Source organism: Spea bombifrons, chromosome 6 (assembly GCF_027358695.1).
Source record: "Spea bombifrons isolate aSpeBom1 chromosome 6, aSpeBom1.2.pri, whole genome shotgun sequence".
In the NCBI taxonomy this organism is placed as follows: domain Eukaryota; kingdom Metazoa; phylum Chordata; class Amphibia; order Anura; family Pelobatidae; genus Spea; species Spea bombifrons.
The window spans coordinates 2715840-2732978 of NC_071092.1; the positions used below are offsets into that span (position 1 = coordinate 2715840).

At 38.6% G+C, this 17139-nt stretch overlaps 1 protein-coding gene across 2 annotated transcripts in view; it reads left to right on the forward strand.

Annotated features, from left to right (window-relative positions):
* The window catches only part of PTPRG (protein tyrosine phosphatase receptor type G), a 179534-nt gene that overhangs the window by 156092 nt on the left and 6303 nt on the right, over window positions 1-17139 (forward strand). For both annotated transcript variants that reach the window (XM_053470206.1, XM_053470205.1), the window contains 12 exons: window positions 2422-2513; window positions 5524-5620; window positions 6097-6179; window positions 6406-6540; window positions 7254-7388; window positions 8744-8916; window positions 9418-9553; window positions 10732-10878; window positions 12014-12107; window positions 12716-12792; window positions 13339-13467; window positions 16565-16711. In XM_053470206.1, the coding sequence (XP_053326181.1) occupies window positions 2422-2513; window positions 5524-5620; window positions 6097-6179; window positions 6406-6540; window positions 7254-7388; window positions 8744-8916; window positions 9418-9553; window positions 10732-10878; window positions 12014-12107; window positions 12716-12792; window positions 13339-13467; window positions 16565-16711 (1445 nt within the window). The remainder of the gene's footprint in view (window positions 1-2421; window positions 2514-5523; window positions 5621-6096; window positions 6180-6405; window positions 6541-7253; window positions 7389-8743; window positions 8917-9417; window positions 9554-10731; window positions 10879-12013; window positions 12108-12715; window positions 12793-13338; window positions 13468-16564; window positions 16712-17139) is intronic.

A 17139-nucleotide genomic window follows, 5' to 3' on the forward strand; every position in this document is an offset into this window, starting at 1 on the left:
AATCAAACGGGAAAAACCAGCCAAAGATTCTGTAGGTCTTAGTAAGGGTTAATACAAATCCAGAACGGACCAAGTTTGGAAGCCTCCAATGCTTTTCATCTAGAGAAGTCTTTGAGGTTCTAAGTAGGTCAGCTGACTAGGATCGGAACTTGCCGATACCGTTGTTTGCTGCGGAGTTCCTACTCAATCGACTTAAAACTCTTGTAGAGAGTATATTTTATTTCTTATTTTGACATATTTTGGTCTTTTCTGAAAATATTAATCATTTTGACTTAAAGATATTATAACAACAATGTCCCTTCCATCCCACACTCCATCGTTGTGTGTCCTCCAAAAGACCTCACTCTAGGAATACTACACATTGTCCCTCTACTCTGTCACCACAAATGGTACCAAGTCAAAGGAGCTTCTGGAATTCCCTACAATACTCATTGTATTCCTCTGAGGTTTTTTTTTTTTTTCTATAGACCAAAAACACAAGTTTCTCTAAATTCAGTGACTCTACAATGTTATTTTGAAGGCGGTCAACAGCTGTTTTATTGTCTCCTGTTATGGAGGAATGAAACACGCAGATACCCGTAGAGTTTACCGATGATCAGTCACCTGGAACGAAACATCTTCGCATGCGACATAAAACACGTGTTAAAAGGCAAATTTATCTAAATGTGTCCTTTTTGTTGTGAAATAAAGTAATTGGTTCACCTTCAGAGGATGAAGTTGTTGCATGAAGTCAGATTCTGAGCGGGTTTTGTTTAGTGGGCTTAGTGACACGTTGGGGGGGGGGTATTGTGTTAACGCTGACTTCTTAATGTTAGGTCTCCAAAAGTTAGGATACATCCTTTTACGAAACGACCCATTTCGCATACTCCCTGGAGTGTAGCTATTTTTTTTCCTGTACGGTTTGATCGATGAGTTGATTGCATCCTACACCAAGCACAGAATGGACAGTAGTCAGAGAAACCGCTGACTTTGTGTGTCTACAGATAACTCCTTAGAAGTTTTAGGGTATTGTGTGGCCATGTATATTGTATGTTAGCATCCGTTTGGTTCCTAAACATTTTGTGTCCCTCTTTCTTCCCCCAATGCCTCTCTTTCTTCCCTTGAGGCTCCTCTTCCCTCCCCTGATGCCTCCTTCTTTCACTAAAGCCCATCTTTCCTCCTCTGATACATCTTCACTTCCCTGTTGCCCCTCTCTCTTCCCCTGATGGCCCTGTTCCTGCTCTGATCCCTCTCCCCTGATGCCCCTCTCTCCTCCCCTGATGCACCTCTTTTCTAGGAGGTCAGAATGTTTGCTGGGTATGAGGGTATCGCAGGGTTCTACAGCCCTAAAAGCCCCGATAATGTGTATAGAAACAGCATTTAAAATGCTATTTAAAATGTATGTAAGAGATGTATGTGACAAAACAGACGACTTACCTTATGCCGTACAACCTAAGAAATGTATCAATAACATAACTAGGGATTCATGCTATCAGGTCTTATTGTGAGACAAAAAGATCTCAGTAAATTGTATTTTTATTGAAAGTCCTTTGGGTACAAATCGCTTTTACTCCATCCTAAAGCTTCTTTACCCAGACAGCAATTTCTTTCCAGCTGAGCGCCTCCATTCCTCTCTTTATTTCTGTTTCTTACATGCCGACACACTCTCTTACACTCTGTTATACTCTGTTATACTCTCTTACACTCTGTTATACTCTGTTATACTCTCTTACAGTCTGTTATACTCTCTTACACTCTGTTACACTCTCTTACACTCTGTTATACTCTGTTATATGGGTATTCTTACCCAAATATGTCAAATATAGTCAGAAAGTTAAGGAATAGCCGTGAGCTGCTTGACTCTTCTAGCCGGTACGTTCCGTAAGACCCTGCTTGATAGAGAACACTCGTTGCCCAACATCCTTTTACAAAGATAAAGATTTATAATCGTCTGATTTGTCGCCTACGGAATTATCGTTACTTTAGATCTAATGTGAATCCAAAGCCTGACTTCTTAGTAAATAGATTTCCGCCATACCTTTTCTATAAAACTTGTCTTGTAGCCGCGCTGATGACATCACAATAAAACGACACTTTAGGATTTTTGAGCTCATAACTTTCTCCTCTTAAATTCCAAGTTGCGGTGAGAACATTCCATTTGGAGAACTCTATACGTTTAAGGAGAGTAAATTTAAATTCGTTCCTACGATGAAGAGTGTTGGACTTTTTAACAGCAAATGGCTTAAAATACTTTTCCTTTGTTTTCGAAAATATGCCTTTTTAATTTTTGATGAGATTTTGTCTACGGAATTAAGACGTCTAAGCAGGAAGTGGGGATGATAAAAAAATAAATAAATAAAAAAAGAACTATTTAAAGGAAAATAGCAAATTTTAAAAATATTTAACTCAGTTTTTTTTGGGTTTTTTTGTCTTTGCGTACAGATGACATGGACGCCATCTCGGTGAAGCAATTCATCAAACATATAGGAGAGCTCTATTCCAACAACCAACATGGTTTCTCAGAAGAATTTGAGGTACGTGGTTTTTCTAAAATCTAAACGCTAATTTATGTAACTGAGGTAAATCTCACACATATATATATATATATAAATATAGTGTATTTTACAATTTTACTTTTACAATTACATATTTTTTTACGGTTTAAGTAATTTTGATCTTGGTTGAGTAAAATGTATCGTCCTGCTTTACGAAAGCGGGACGATACACGTTCTACAGACAAATTTAGAACTTGCCATGAAGAAAAGGTTTTTCATGTTAATAATGTAATGATGCCATTGAATTGATATTTTGTTGTTTTTTTTAACCTTTTACATGTTGCTTCATTTCCTTCATCTTGAATGTTCTCTGGTCAAAACGGGATTGGAAACCGGGAGGGAATTTTATCGAATTAAAGGAGATTAGATAGTTGAAATTGAGATCTACAACTTTTGGAAAGTAGATTAAATTTGAGAACTTTTAAGGAAAATGAGAGCTATACGTACTTGTTACAAGACGGAATCCAAATGTTAGCGGTGCTTCTACACAATGGCGAACGTGGAAAAACATCCTCTCCATGGAGATTTAAGAGTGGTTATTAGGACCAAAACTTGGCCAAGTGGCTTTCCGCGTAGAAGTATGTGGCTTTGTGATGGTTTTAGTGGATCATTAAAGGGTTCAGACAGCTTTTACATTCTATCAGTTCCTATAGAGATGTTTCGGTCTCACCTGGTAAAATTGGTTTAAAAAAAAAAAAAAAATTATTTATTTTTTTATTTAATTTTTTTTTTAAGTGCACAGATCCCTTTTCTTTTTTCTAAATGTCTTTAAAATATACCGTTTCAGCCAAATTCTTACAGTCCCCCCTGTCCTTTTTTGTTATTAATGTCTTAAATGACTATTTAAGCCACAGGACAGAGAGAGACTCGTCAAGAAAACGCAGCTGACGGTTCTCGAAACACGAATTCGAGCCAACGATGAAAAATCTTTATTGTGTTCACGTAAACAATGTTTCAATTGTAATGGGAGTTTCGATCAGAAACCGCGCGCTCACCACGAGATCGCAAAACACAGAACGTACCAAAAGGAGTTGTGTACATTTGCAAATTTAACACATTAAAAAAATGTGTTTCGAGAGCCAACTCGACGTATCGGGTAATGCGTCCGGAAACCGTTCGTTCTTTAAGTGAAGATCAATAAATAAATATGAATAAAATTATTTCTAGAGGCACAGATGGAGAATCGGAATTGTTAGATTTCTCAGAAAATCCAGTTTCCCCCCAAATATTCTATTCCTAGATTTTCTTTTTTCATTTTTTTTTCTATAAATGTATTTATTCACGTCCGCAAACAAGAGAATATTTTCCAGATCTGTTAGTTTTCAGGATATTCCATTCTGCCCGATTTCTTGTTTAGAATTTGGCCCCCAAACCTTGAGTCATCTCTCCGCGCTGTTGCCAAAATCCGGTAAAATCGACGTATCAAAAATAGATGATTCCAGACGTTGAGATAAGCATTGAAGGTTCTCTTTGACATGAAGTTCTTCCGCCCCCTCTTTCGACCTGTAGATCAGTGTAATCTGTTTGAGTCCATCGATCCCAGCAAAATAACTCAATCCGCCTCCAAATGTCCTATTTTTGCCGTTTTCTGGGTGTTTTTATCAATACGGCTTTTTTTGCTAATGGACTCCCGACTCGGCCGACTGAGTATCGAGGACTCTAACAATGCTGATTGTATTCAGGGCGAACCCTTAATTGTCCAGGGAGCCGGGCTGCGATGACAAAAATCCCACCTAACGCCAACTCGTCCATTATTTATGGACTGAGCTCCCCGGCGCTGTATATCACAGCTGGTAGTGACACCATTTAATTATTCAAAATAATCAGCTACACGACTATAAACTCGATCCGACTGTAATTAGGCTCTGCTTTTTTTTTTTTTTTGTCTTCGAGTGTCAGATCGCTGCTAGATTGTGCCGTGTTACTCGCTGTGTTTTAATCTGTGGTTTAGAAGGATCCATTCGTGTCGGAGGTACACAGTGTGCTTCAAATTGCTACGTAGCACAAAAAAACAAGAAAAAAAAAAAGGTTATTTCCAGAAAAAAAAAAAAAAAAAAAAAAAACATAACTCAACCTGACATTTCGGGAAGCGTTTCAAGTTTTTTTTTTTATGTTATTAAGCAGAAAATGTTTTCAAATAACAGAGTTTGCAAATATTACTGTTTTTTTTTTAATTAAAATAATTTAGGCTTTAGGTAACTCTATAGAAGATGAATTTTATTTATTTTTTTTCATATACAGCTACTTCAACACAATCATTCTTTTTCCAGAATTTATTTTTTTTCCTCTATTTTTGGCCCCAGAAACGCTGACGTAATTGTTTTTTTTTTTTTTTTTTTTTGCTGTGGATATGGCTGAATGAGCTTCTTTTGTGTAAATAGATGTCATGCCAGAGGTTTATCCCTCTCTATCCTCGGTGAACCCCTGCCAGACGATTCTCTGTGTACATATATATTTGCGTTGCGTGGTTATTACATGTATGTATCTTTTGCCTATTATACAGAATTCCATTATTTAGATTATAAAGGACTGTAAATAATCTGTGCCTGCGCTGGAGCCAAGGGATTATTTTTGTTTAGGTTTCCGCGTATTGATTCTTGTGATTATGTAGAGAAATAGTCACATCTGCTGTTTGCATAATATATCCAACGTTCTACCCCCGGCTCTCCCAACATCTGTTTGGCAATAATTATTTTCATTATTAGTCAGAACCCATATTTCAGTTGAAAATAATAATTTGAAACTCAATAATCTCCAGAGTTGGTCTTCTAGAGACTATGATTTATTTTCAAAAGAATTATCGGGTCGGGGGGGGGGGGGGCGTGGGTGTTTGCAAGCCATTGGTTGACGTACTGTGAACATATTCAAAGGGTTAATCGCATTGCGGATGTCTTCATTACCGTTCTATAGCAATACAATGTATTAGATTGAGGACCGTCGTTCAGTGATGGGGGGGTATTTAAAATGCTTCTCCCTGTGGTTCTTTTAGGAAGTTCAGCGATGTACGGCTGACATGAGCATCACCGCAGAACATTCCAACCATCCGGATAACAAACACAAAAACCGATACATCAATATCGTGGCGTGTGAGTAGATACTTTATGACAAATTCTCAAACTGAGTCTGGGTTGATGAGGAGATACGAAGGACCTTGGTTGTTGTTTTTTTTTGTTGAGTTTTCATCTCTTGTATTCACCAAGACAAGAGCCGGAACGTTCTGTATTCATTTTGTCCTCCAGCGTTTGTCCGACTTTCGAGTGTTGGCGGAACGTCAGCTTGGCACAAAAACACTTCGAGGGTGGGATCCGGGAAAATGTCCTTCGGTTGGACAAATCTGATTTCGAAACCTAGAATTCGATGGCAGATAAGGACCATTTGGCCAATTCAGTCTTTCCTGAAGAAAAAAGCAAATGTATTCTTAAGAACTTTCAGAGTTTATTTATACGGATCTGAGAAGCCATCTTGTATTCGGGGCAGGCTGCCTAGATCTTCCTAATCATAATTATCGGAAAGTAAAGATGAATCATCCCGAATTCTCATTAGGTCTCCTTTTTCTTTTCAGATGACCACAGTAGGGTGAAGCTCCGACCCCTCCCCGGCAAAGATTCCAAGCACAGCGATTACATTAACGGCAATTATGTTGATGTAAGTCATTTTCGCTGCTTTACACGATTACTTAATGCATGTTTTAAAAAAAAAATAGATGAAATATCTTGTTATTCTTTTTGTTTTAAAAAATTGTATCAAAGGACATCATATCGTACATCACGAATTTCAATCCTTAAAAATATTCCTCTTCTTTCTTCTCTTTAAATAATTAATGTGTTTGCCACGAGGCTGCTTTCATCTTGTGTTTGGTCGTCTTTTGAAGGGTTACAACAAAGCAAAGGCCTACATCGCTACCCAGGGACCTCTCAAGTCAACTTTTGAAGACTTCTGGAGGATGATTTGGGAGCAAAACACTGGAATTATTGTTATGATAACCAACCTCGTGGAAAAAGGGAGAGTAAGTGTACCGGCTGCTTGCCCAGGGGCCGACCACCCTCGCGATACAATGTTTCATGTTCCTCTCGATGATTGTCACGTTAACGGAGGGAAAAGTATCAATCTTTTCTGGATCGATGGCCGGCTCTTTATGGTCTTCAGTAATTAAACAGAGCTTTCAGTATTTTTATGAGCTCGGTCTAAGATGGCTTAGTCTGCAGTTCAAGAGCCTGAGAACTTTCTAAGAAGCTTCTAGTCTCGTATATATTATGGCGGCCGTTTTTCCTTTATAGACTGCTCTGTATTCTTAGTTCGATTAATGTGTATCTCGCAGTCTTCTCTAGATAAAGACTGCATTAGTGTCAGGGAACCAAACCACCTTTTATTATTAAATAATAGAAAAATAGCAGAAAATAAATGTCAGCACAATCCGGAAACATAGTCAAAAATACAAGCCAGGGGTCAAAGCCAAAACAGGTAGTCAGACGAGCCGGGTCAGGAACACAGAAGGCAGCGGAGTCAGGAACAGAAGCCAGGATCAGGAACTAGGAGAACCGGCGAGGCAGGCCAGGGTCATACACAGGAATCACGCAAGGTTAGAACAAAACCGCAAATGATTCCATGTGAGCTCAAGTATGTTGTGTACCTTGCAATAACTCGAATGCCGGAAACGTAGGGTTAAATACGTGAATATATTTTTAAATAAAAATCTTCGCTCTGCCGACGTGTTTACAGAGAAAGTGTGATCAGTACTGGCCGACGGAGAACTCGGAGGAATACGGAAACATTATCGTCACTTTGAAAAGCACAAGAGTGTACGCCTGTTACACGGAACGGCACTTCACCATCCGGAACGTCAAAATGAAGAAGGTAACAGCGGTCCGACTCCCAGATTTCAGTCTGGAATATTTAGCCCACTCGGAATTTATATCATGAGTACGAGTGACGCCCTGCAACCTGGTTTATTTAAATGTTTTTCTTCTTGAGCATAACCCCCAGCACTGTATACATTAATATAACCCCCAGCGCTGTATACAGTAATATAACCCCCAGCGCTGTATACAGTAATATAACCCCCAGCGCTGTATACAGTAATATACCCCCAGCGCTGTATACAGTAATAACCCCCCAGCGCTGTATACAGTAATAACCCCCCAGTGCTGTATACAGTAATATAACCCCCAGCGCTGTATACAGTAATAACCCCCCAGCGCTGTATACAGTAATAACCCCCCAGCGCTGTATACAGTAATATAACCCCCAGCACTGTATACAGTAATATAACCCCCAGCGCTGTATACAGTAATACAACCCCCAGCGCTGTATGCAGTAATATAACCCCCAGCGCTGTATACAGTAATATAACCCCCAGCACTGTATACAGTAATATAACCCCCAGCGCTGTATACAGTAATACAACCCCCCAGCACTGTATACAGTAATATAACCCCCCAGCGCTGTATACAGTAATATAACCCCCAGCCCTGTATACAGTAATAACCCCCCAGCACTGTATACAGTAATATAACCCCCCAGCGCTGTATACAGTAATAGCCCCCCCCAGCACTGTATACAGTAATATATCCCCCAGCGCTGTATACAGTAATATAACCCCCCGCGCTGTATACAGTAATAACCCCCCCAGCACTGTATACAACAATATAACCCCCTGTGCTGTATACAGTAATAACCCCCAGCGCTGTATACAGTAATATAACCCCCAGCGCTGTATATAGTAATATAACCCCCAGCGCTGTATACAGTAATATACCCCCAGCGCTGTATACAGTAATATAACCACCAGCGCTGTATACAGTAATATAACCCCCAGTGCTGTATACAGTAATATAACCCCCAGCACTGTATACAGTAATATAACCCCCAGCGCTGTATACAGTAATATATCCCCCAGCGCTGTATACAGTAATATAACCCCCCGCGCTGTATACAGTAATAACCCCCCCAGCACTGTATACAACAATATAACCCCCTGTGCTGTATACAGTAATAACCCCCAGCGCTGTATACAGTAATATAACCCCCAGCGCTGTATATAGTAATATAACCCCCAGCGCTGTATACCGTAATATAACCCCCCAGCGCTGTATACAGTAATAACCCAAATGTGCCAAATTACATCTCATTGGGCTACATTAAGGTTACATTAAAATACCCCCGGATTGCCCCTCAAACCCAGTCTACAGACGTATTGTTTTTGTACACAGGGTCAAAAAGGAAACCCAAAGGGGCGTCACAACGAACGCTCGGTTATCCAGTATCACTACACGCAGTGGCCTGACATGGGGGTCCCCGAATACGCCTTACCAGTTCTGACATTTGTACGGAGGTCGTCTGCTGCCCAGCTTCCAGATATGGGTCCGGTACTTGTCCACTGCAGGTATTACGACGTATTATGACATCATGCATATGTAAATAATAATTATTCCGTGCACCGGCTGTAACGTTACTCGACTGCAGGTTGGGTCGATTAGGGAGATAAAAATTCAGGATACTTTTAGGGGTTCTAAGTAAAACGCAAACTTCATATTACCCAACTGTTTACAGTTCATGGGTCTGGCTGTTTAACCCTTTGAATGTGGGTCCCTAGGTCTGAATAGTTACATATATTCTAGCGCCACCTATATTTGAAAGTGTGCAATGACAGCTGCAGAAGACTTAAAACAGATATTGAGGATTTTAAAAATATTTAAAGAGTTAACGCAGATCCCTTTATTGGAAGAATAATAGCTCTGCTGTTACCCTGAAATATAAGAATTCTTGTATAAGTTTTATTGATTCCGTTTTTGGGCTTCTTTAGCATGTTCCACATAGGTTGAACGTAAAATAATAAATGTTTTTATTTTTTGTCTCTTTTTTTTAATGTCCCGTCTACCTATAGCGCCGGCGTTGGCCGAACCGGGACATATATTGTTATCGACAGCATGTTGCAGCAGATCCAAGACAAAAGCACAGTGAATGTCCTGGGTTTCCTGAAGCACATCAGAACGCAGCGCAACTACCTCGTCCAGACAGAGGCAAGATTCAGGGGAATTCTCTCTGATCAGACGGAGGGAATAGATTAATATAAATCCGACTCGGATCGTGCAAAGGAAATAATATTCAAAATATGAATTTACTTTTCTTTTATTTGGTACAAACTATATAAAAAAAATTACATTTGTCTAAATGGAAAAATAAATAAATCATAGATGCGGGATATTCCAGAATTTACAATCTCATATTTAATCTTATTTTGGCTGAAAATGGATGTCGTTTTAGTAAAAAAAAAAACAAAACAAAAAAAAAAACAATGGAAAGCCTTTTTCTTAATATGTCCGGCTTGGAGGAGAGAAGAGAGAGAGGGGATTGGGGTATCAACATTTAAACACATTTAACACAGGACAGGAGCGAAGTTTATTTCAAAGGAGGAGAACAAGAGACCAGAATACTAAAGGATCAGGGGGCTTAGTTGGAACGGAAGGAGGCTTTATTTTACAGAGAGGGTGGTAGATAAGTGGAACAGCCTCCCAGCAGAGGTGGTAGAGGGTAATACAGCGAGGGTATTCAACATGCATGGGATAGACATACGGCTCCTGAATCTAAGACGAGACCAACGACTGATGAAGGTTTGAGTCTTTACAGCAGGAGAAACGGGCGACTATACGGGGGCCGAAAGGGGCCGATCAGCCGGCAGAGTCTGTGTTTCTCCCCTATGTATATATAGATTTCTACAGGTTCTATTTCTCTGCAAAGTTCTCCTAACAAACTGTCGGTTGGAGTTTTAACATAAACCCCGTTGTGTCTGGAGATCGTACGATTTCCACGGGGTTTCCAGCTAAGATATTAAAGGATATCGGATGTTCCTTTTTAACAAGGCAGCAGATCACATACTTTTCGGGGGTGAAATGGTCATTAAGTACCGCGAGGCCTGCTAGCTGAGAATTCCGTTAATGCATAATTCATTCCGTGAAGCCCGGATTTTGGGAAGATGGATCTTACGATTCCTGGAGCCACCTGTGAGGGATTCTTATCCATTATCTCATTCCAGGGAATTGAGTTAATGAGATTCATCAAATGTATTTAAATAAGTATATAAACACGACTATGCTAATTACGCGTAACATCTTCTTCCCCGACGGCTTTCAGAATTGTTCTTGTAATTGTTTCAATTTTTTTTTGATTGTTACAATGTCTCTATTTATTTTTTTTGCAGGAACAGTACATCTTTATTCACGACGCCTTGTTGGAGGCCATTCTTGGGAAAGAGACTGAAGTGTGTGCAAACCAGCTACACAGTTACGTGAACACAATCCTGACACCTACGGCGGGAGGGAAGACGAGGCTGGAGAAGCAGTTCAGGGTAAGGCTTATACGAGCGAGAGGAATCCGACGCTAAATAAATCTACCGTCTTCTATTAGAACAGCGCAGACGCTGTAGGCGAGTGTGAGGTACGTCGACGACATACAGGCCACCTGCCAACTTGAGCTGCAACATCCAAACACCCTTCTTGAGTCATCGAAGTTCAGAGAGACTGTCAATGAACCGACAACATGTTTTGCTCATAAAATATTCAGCTGAGCAGTAAGATAAGGAAATGTTGTAGTTTTCCTGCAGAGGAGGCAGAACTCGCATGAAACAGAAGGCATTTCAGATGTGTTTTTAACTCTAGAAATGCTGAAATGTTTCTTATTTTTTTATCTCAAAAATATGTTTTTGATTATAATATGTAGGAACAGTATTGAAGCCATCGCTACTCAGGGGTCTCTTGATGCTAACTGCGTGTGGGATGGGACAAGCCCCCCCAAAGTCTTCAATAGGCTTGTAATAGGAGTGGGGGAGGGTGGAGAGTGGGGAACAACCAAAGCTCCCCTCGTCTGCAGAAAGAGGAAAGTGACCCGGAGCCCCAGGGAAGTAGAGCTTCTCCCCCGAAGACTCCAAGTCAAACCCAGATAGTTCTCAGGTATATCTTGAAGTTTAGAGATGAATTAAGGGAAGAACGATTTTGAATTGAGATTTCTTCCAATTTAGAGCATCATTTATTTTCAAAATCTCATAAAAAAATATTTAATAATAGCAGGAAAGACGCTGCATCATTCAGCCTGTGACTCCTTTTGGATCCACTGCGTAAAATTAAAATAGTAAACTTAAGTTTTAACTGTAAGTTAAATTACATGAATGTGGATCACAAACTAACACTATATCCACAGATACATCTGGTCACAACGATGCCTATCGTTTAGCATCATTTTTACATTATTTAGTAAATATGTACCAATGGAAGGAATAACACCGCATACGGACCAGTTTGATTATGCAAAATGTTTTAGCACTAAATCAATATATTCTTTTCAAGTTACACTTTTAGCCGTCTAACAAAATATCTATTCTTTTTGTGGCTTTTTTTCTTCAAATAGTTAGAAATACCGTTCCTTTTGGTAACATATTCTACTAAACGACTAACATTCAAATTAACTCTCGTTTGTTTCCCCCCTAGTTGGTTACACAGTGTAACGCAAAATACGTGGAGTGCTTCAGCGCCCAGAAGGACTGCAACAAGGAAAAGAATCGAAACTCATCCGTCGTACCATGTAAGAACGGAAGATTCCACTCCGCAACATATTGCTCAAAACATGACATTTTGAGATCCCTTTTTCTTGTGGCATGGATACAAAATAACTCTAGAATTCCAAATTTTGGATGATATAGAATAACTAGTTCAGATTTTATCATTTATTTTTTTTAACATCATTGGAAAAAGTCCCTGCTTTAACATAACTCAAAAATTATTACAATTCATATTATTATTTTTCATAGACAAAAACAGCCAGCGCTAAACCGTATGTTGTGGTGTAATAATAAAAAAAAGAAATAATCTCTGATACATTTGATGGAGGGATGAATTATTCAAAAATAATTTGAAATTTTATCATAGAATTTATGAGGTTATTTTTCAAGGACTTCACTGTAAGTCGGCATTTATCCCTTTTACCCACACGTTTCACCGGATAAATTATTATGGTGATTTATTACGGGGGATTTAATATATATGCTTATATGAGACAAAGATAAATAGTTGTGAATTCTAATGGTTTCACCTTAAAGTCTTCAGTTAGTTACAAGCCCTATGTCAATAAATCGTCATTCCTGTGTTAGAGATCCGTTGGTTTTTCAAATGTTCTTTTTTTTGTCACTTTAGCGGAACGAGCAAGAGTCGGTCTGGCACCGTTACCCGGGATGAAAGGAACGGATTATATTAATGCCTCATACATCATGGTAAGAAAAGAAAAACATCACGATAGTTATATTAATATTATAAAGTGGGGATTAAAGAACTGTTTTAAAGAGTGTTTTTTCCCCTAAAAAATATGTTTCATTAAACCACAACCACTGAACTTAAACTTTAAACGCTCACATGGCCGTATTGAGTCTAATACATTGAGCCTTTTTTTTTTTTTTTTTCCTGGATTCATACACTTTAATAAAAAAAGGTAAATTAAAAAAAGTAAAAAAAAAAACAAAACAAAAAAAAAGATAAAAATAATAATAAATGGAGTGCCTTCACTTAAATCTTAAATATTTCCTATTGGTGTTACATGTGTTACCAATATATAAACAGCTGTCATTCAAACCAGCGGTCTTTGAATGTTTTTTGTTTTTTAAATGACCGAAATTAAAATATATTTATATGAGAAGCCGGGACAGCTCTCCTGCTCCTCTGTTTCCGGTAATCCTTTGAACGCTGTGCCTGCTTATCACATATGATATGTCATAAAATGATTAAAAACACGATTCTGACGTTATTTTTGCTTCTTCTTACAGGGTTATATCAGAAGCAATGAGTTCATTATAACGCAGCACCCAATGCCGCATACAACTAAAGACTTCTGGCGGATGATCTGGGATCATAACGCGCAGATTATCGTCATGCTGCCGGATAATCAGAGCTTGGTAAATACATTTATTATCTACGATCAGAGTTATTTGTATTACTGCTGCTTTGCTGCTTTTTTGTTTTATTGCTAGATCGGCCGCGTCAAACCCTTAATCAGTCGTTGGTCTCGTCTTAGATTCAGGAGCCGTATGTCTATCCCATGCATGTTTAATACCCTCACTGTATTACCCTCTACCACTTCTGCTGGGAGGCTGTTCCACTTATCTACCACCCGCACAGTAACGTAAAACTGATTTCCATCACAACTGCGCCTCTGATCCTCTATTTTTAAAGGCGACACTCTATCATATGCACTAAAATGCATGTTATGGTTTCAGTGTCCTTTTAAACTTTAAAAATGAAAAGAACAACCAGATTGTACAAGGGGTATCGAGTGTCTGTGTATGCGCGAAATTTACATAAACATCAACAGCGCTGCAAACTCATTCAGTGCGACCTTCAGAGTCCTCGCAAGTCTCTTGAAGGTCAAAGTCTACATAATTAAACTGGAATTTAAAACCGATCCAGGATCAGTCTGTCCAGCTCGCATACATTGAAGGTTTTGTCTCATGGACAACTCAGAGTTTAGTAAATAAATCCCCAAAAGTAATCTATGATTCATTCACACGGGTTCCAATCATTGTATCGTATGCATTGTTTCTGTATCCAATGATTGCCACCATGGAAGCGGACGACTTCATTAACTATTATTAATAATTAACCCCTTAATGACAAAGTCCGTACATGTACGGACTTAAAATGCATTGTTTTCAATGGGTTTAGGGACCGCCCATTGTCCTTTAGGGGTTAATCAAATATTTTAATGCTCATCTTTATCTGTGTCGTATAAAAATCTCTTTTGTCCGCTTTCAATGCGAATTTTCTTAACAGAGACGTTCAATGGGGTAAACGACATCTGCCGACTGATGGGGATGTCCGTGGCGTGGACTCTCGTCGTTAGAATGTACTGGAAATTTGGGGATAGAAAGGAAAAGAAAAAAAAAGAAAAGACTATTTTTCTAATGTGATTTTTAACTGAGCCCTCATTACCGCTATAAGGACCAGAAAAGCAGAGCGCCGCACAATGCAATTACAAAGGCCTTATCCGCACTATGCAGCTGTGTGCGCAGAGATTAATCAAAAAACCAAATATATAATTAGAGGGAACGGAAACCAGTCTTCACGGCAAATACACGCTGAACATTAATTGGCTTCTTGAAAAGAAATAGAAATGTATTTCTTCTGTTCTGCTTCTAATGGCCACTCGAGAGAAAACGGACAGGAGAATTCTAGAATTACTGGGGAGGTGGGTTCTAGAACCCTTTGATGGTTTGGAACATTCTAACCAAAACATTTGGGGTTCTAGATAGTCTGCTTTAAAACTCTGCAGCCATAGTTAGTCTAACCACGGCTCAAGAACATGTCCAAGTATTTAAAATAGATTTGTTTACTGATATAATTTTCTTTTTTAATGGAATGATTATGGAGGGAAAGGGTTAAGGAGGTTGGAAGGGATTACAGGTTTTAAACAAAAAAAAAAGTTGCAAAATGAATTAAAAATTAATTTTCCTTATGCTTTTTGGTGTTTGGTAAACCGAGGGAAGGAATTTCCGTTTGCACTCTGCACTTCCTGCTCAGTCTTCTAATAGTCTCAGACTAAAAGTGCTCAGATGCGCAACGAAAAAGTCTTCCCCCCGTTTTGGAATAACAGAAAAGTAATTTGAAATCCTTGCAGTTACTTCAGAGGTTTCTAAATGCTACATAAATATCTTACATATGTCAGAAATATCTAGATAACGTTTTTAATGTTTAATTCTACAGCTATAAATAAAAATACATGTTTAGGGGGGAGGGGGGTTGAAAGCTTTACCAGTAAAGTAATTCAGTTTAGTTTCTTGCTAAGGAAGTATTTTATGGGAAGTATTTTCCGGGCGCGGAAAGAACAGCAGAGGTAGGTTTAAGGACTGTAAAATAAGAAGTAGCTTAGAAACACTTAGCGTGTGCGGGTCTATTTAACGGAAATTAAACCCTATATAAAATGTCTTCAGTGCCTCGCGGTGCACATTAGAGACATCTTCTCCTTATGAACCGCAATTAAGCTCTTGTAATAGGTGTTCAATGAAGCCCTGCTTAAATCAAGATCTGATGACCTTTTAATAGTATGATGAGGAGAAGACATTACAGCCAACAATGAGAGCAGTCCATCGTTGGTACTTAACTCAACGCTGCGGATTCTTAGCCAAGTGCTCCAGTTAGGTGCTGATACAGATTAAAGATCCGCAGGCTGTTAGTGTTTGGAAGCCAAATAAAGCTAAATTTCAAGAGGCTGTCATCTAAAACCAGAGGCTTAAATGTAACGTAAGGACGCTTTACATTACTGAGAAGGGGGTAGATAAATGGAACAGCCTCCCAGCAGAGGTGGTAGAGGGTAATACCGTGAGGGAATTCACACATGCATGGGATAGGCATACGGCTCCTGAATCTAAGACGAGACCAACAAAATAACCTAAAAAAGACTGCCAATTCCCTTTTATACATATTTTTGGCGTGGCGCCTATCAAATAACCTAATTTGACCTAAAAATATAATATTTTAGAACAACGTTCATCGCGCCAGCATTAGGGTTAAATATCGCCCCGTTCGTTCTCGACAATGCTATATTTATTGAACTTTAGAAACAAAGATGTTCCTCCAAATATTACCTCCACGTGATGGGTTAATTCTCAATGGCTGCTGTTCCTTAAGTGTATTTAATGAAAACTAAATTACCCAGAAATAGAACATCTGTCAAATGTACTTTTTAATGCTATCGGTCAGGGAGCGTGATTTTTGTTTTCCACTCCTAATGAATAATTCATCATGTTTACGAAATCTAGAAGCTAATTTCGAAGGAGAAAGATAAAAAAAATGTAAAAAAAAAACGCAACGCAAAAGTCGATGTTGCAGTAAAATTACGGCGTTCATTTTTCTCTGAAGGGCAAAGCGTCAAATTATTAGGATTTTTTTTTAAAAAAATTATCAATTGAAAAACTGAGGATCCGCAGAAGGATCCTAAGAGTATTTATTTAGAATAAATGATGAAATAACAAAAAAAATATTTTTTTTGGTCGCTAGGCGGAAGATGAATTTGTTTATTGGCCAAGTCGCGAAGAATCTATGAACTGTGAAACCTTCACCGTTACTCTTATCAGCAAAGACAGGTTGTGTCTCTCTAATGAAGAACAAATTATCATCCATGACTTTATCCTTGAAGCAACACAGGTGGGACGACGCGCATATCACACAACCACGAATATCGCCTTTTTTAATGCATTTTTTATTATTATTTGCGTCTTTGGATTTTTTTTCTTTTTCATTAATCATTTAATTGTCAAGCGTAGCTGCCATAATGCTCAAATGACTGCCAAACCGCTAAAAAAAACCATATAATATCTGCGGTTTTTAGCGCAAAGCTTTAAAAAGGAAGTTACATTGGAAGAGTGAAATTAATATTTATTGAAAAAAAAATTTGAAAAAATAATTATGATTGAAAAATATATAATTATATATTTACATTTTCAATTCTTTCCATGTGTGAGAAGCTGACATTCCAAATCCCGACAGACAGCAGAAAACGGATTATAAAAATATTCAGGTTTCTCTTAATCTCATCGTTTCTCTTGAGAGAGAGGAGCTTATTATTTGGACAA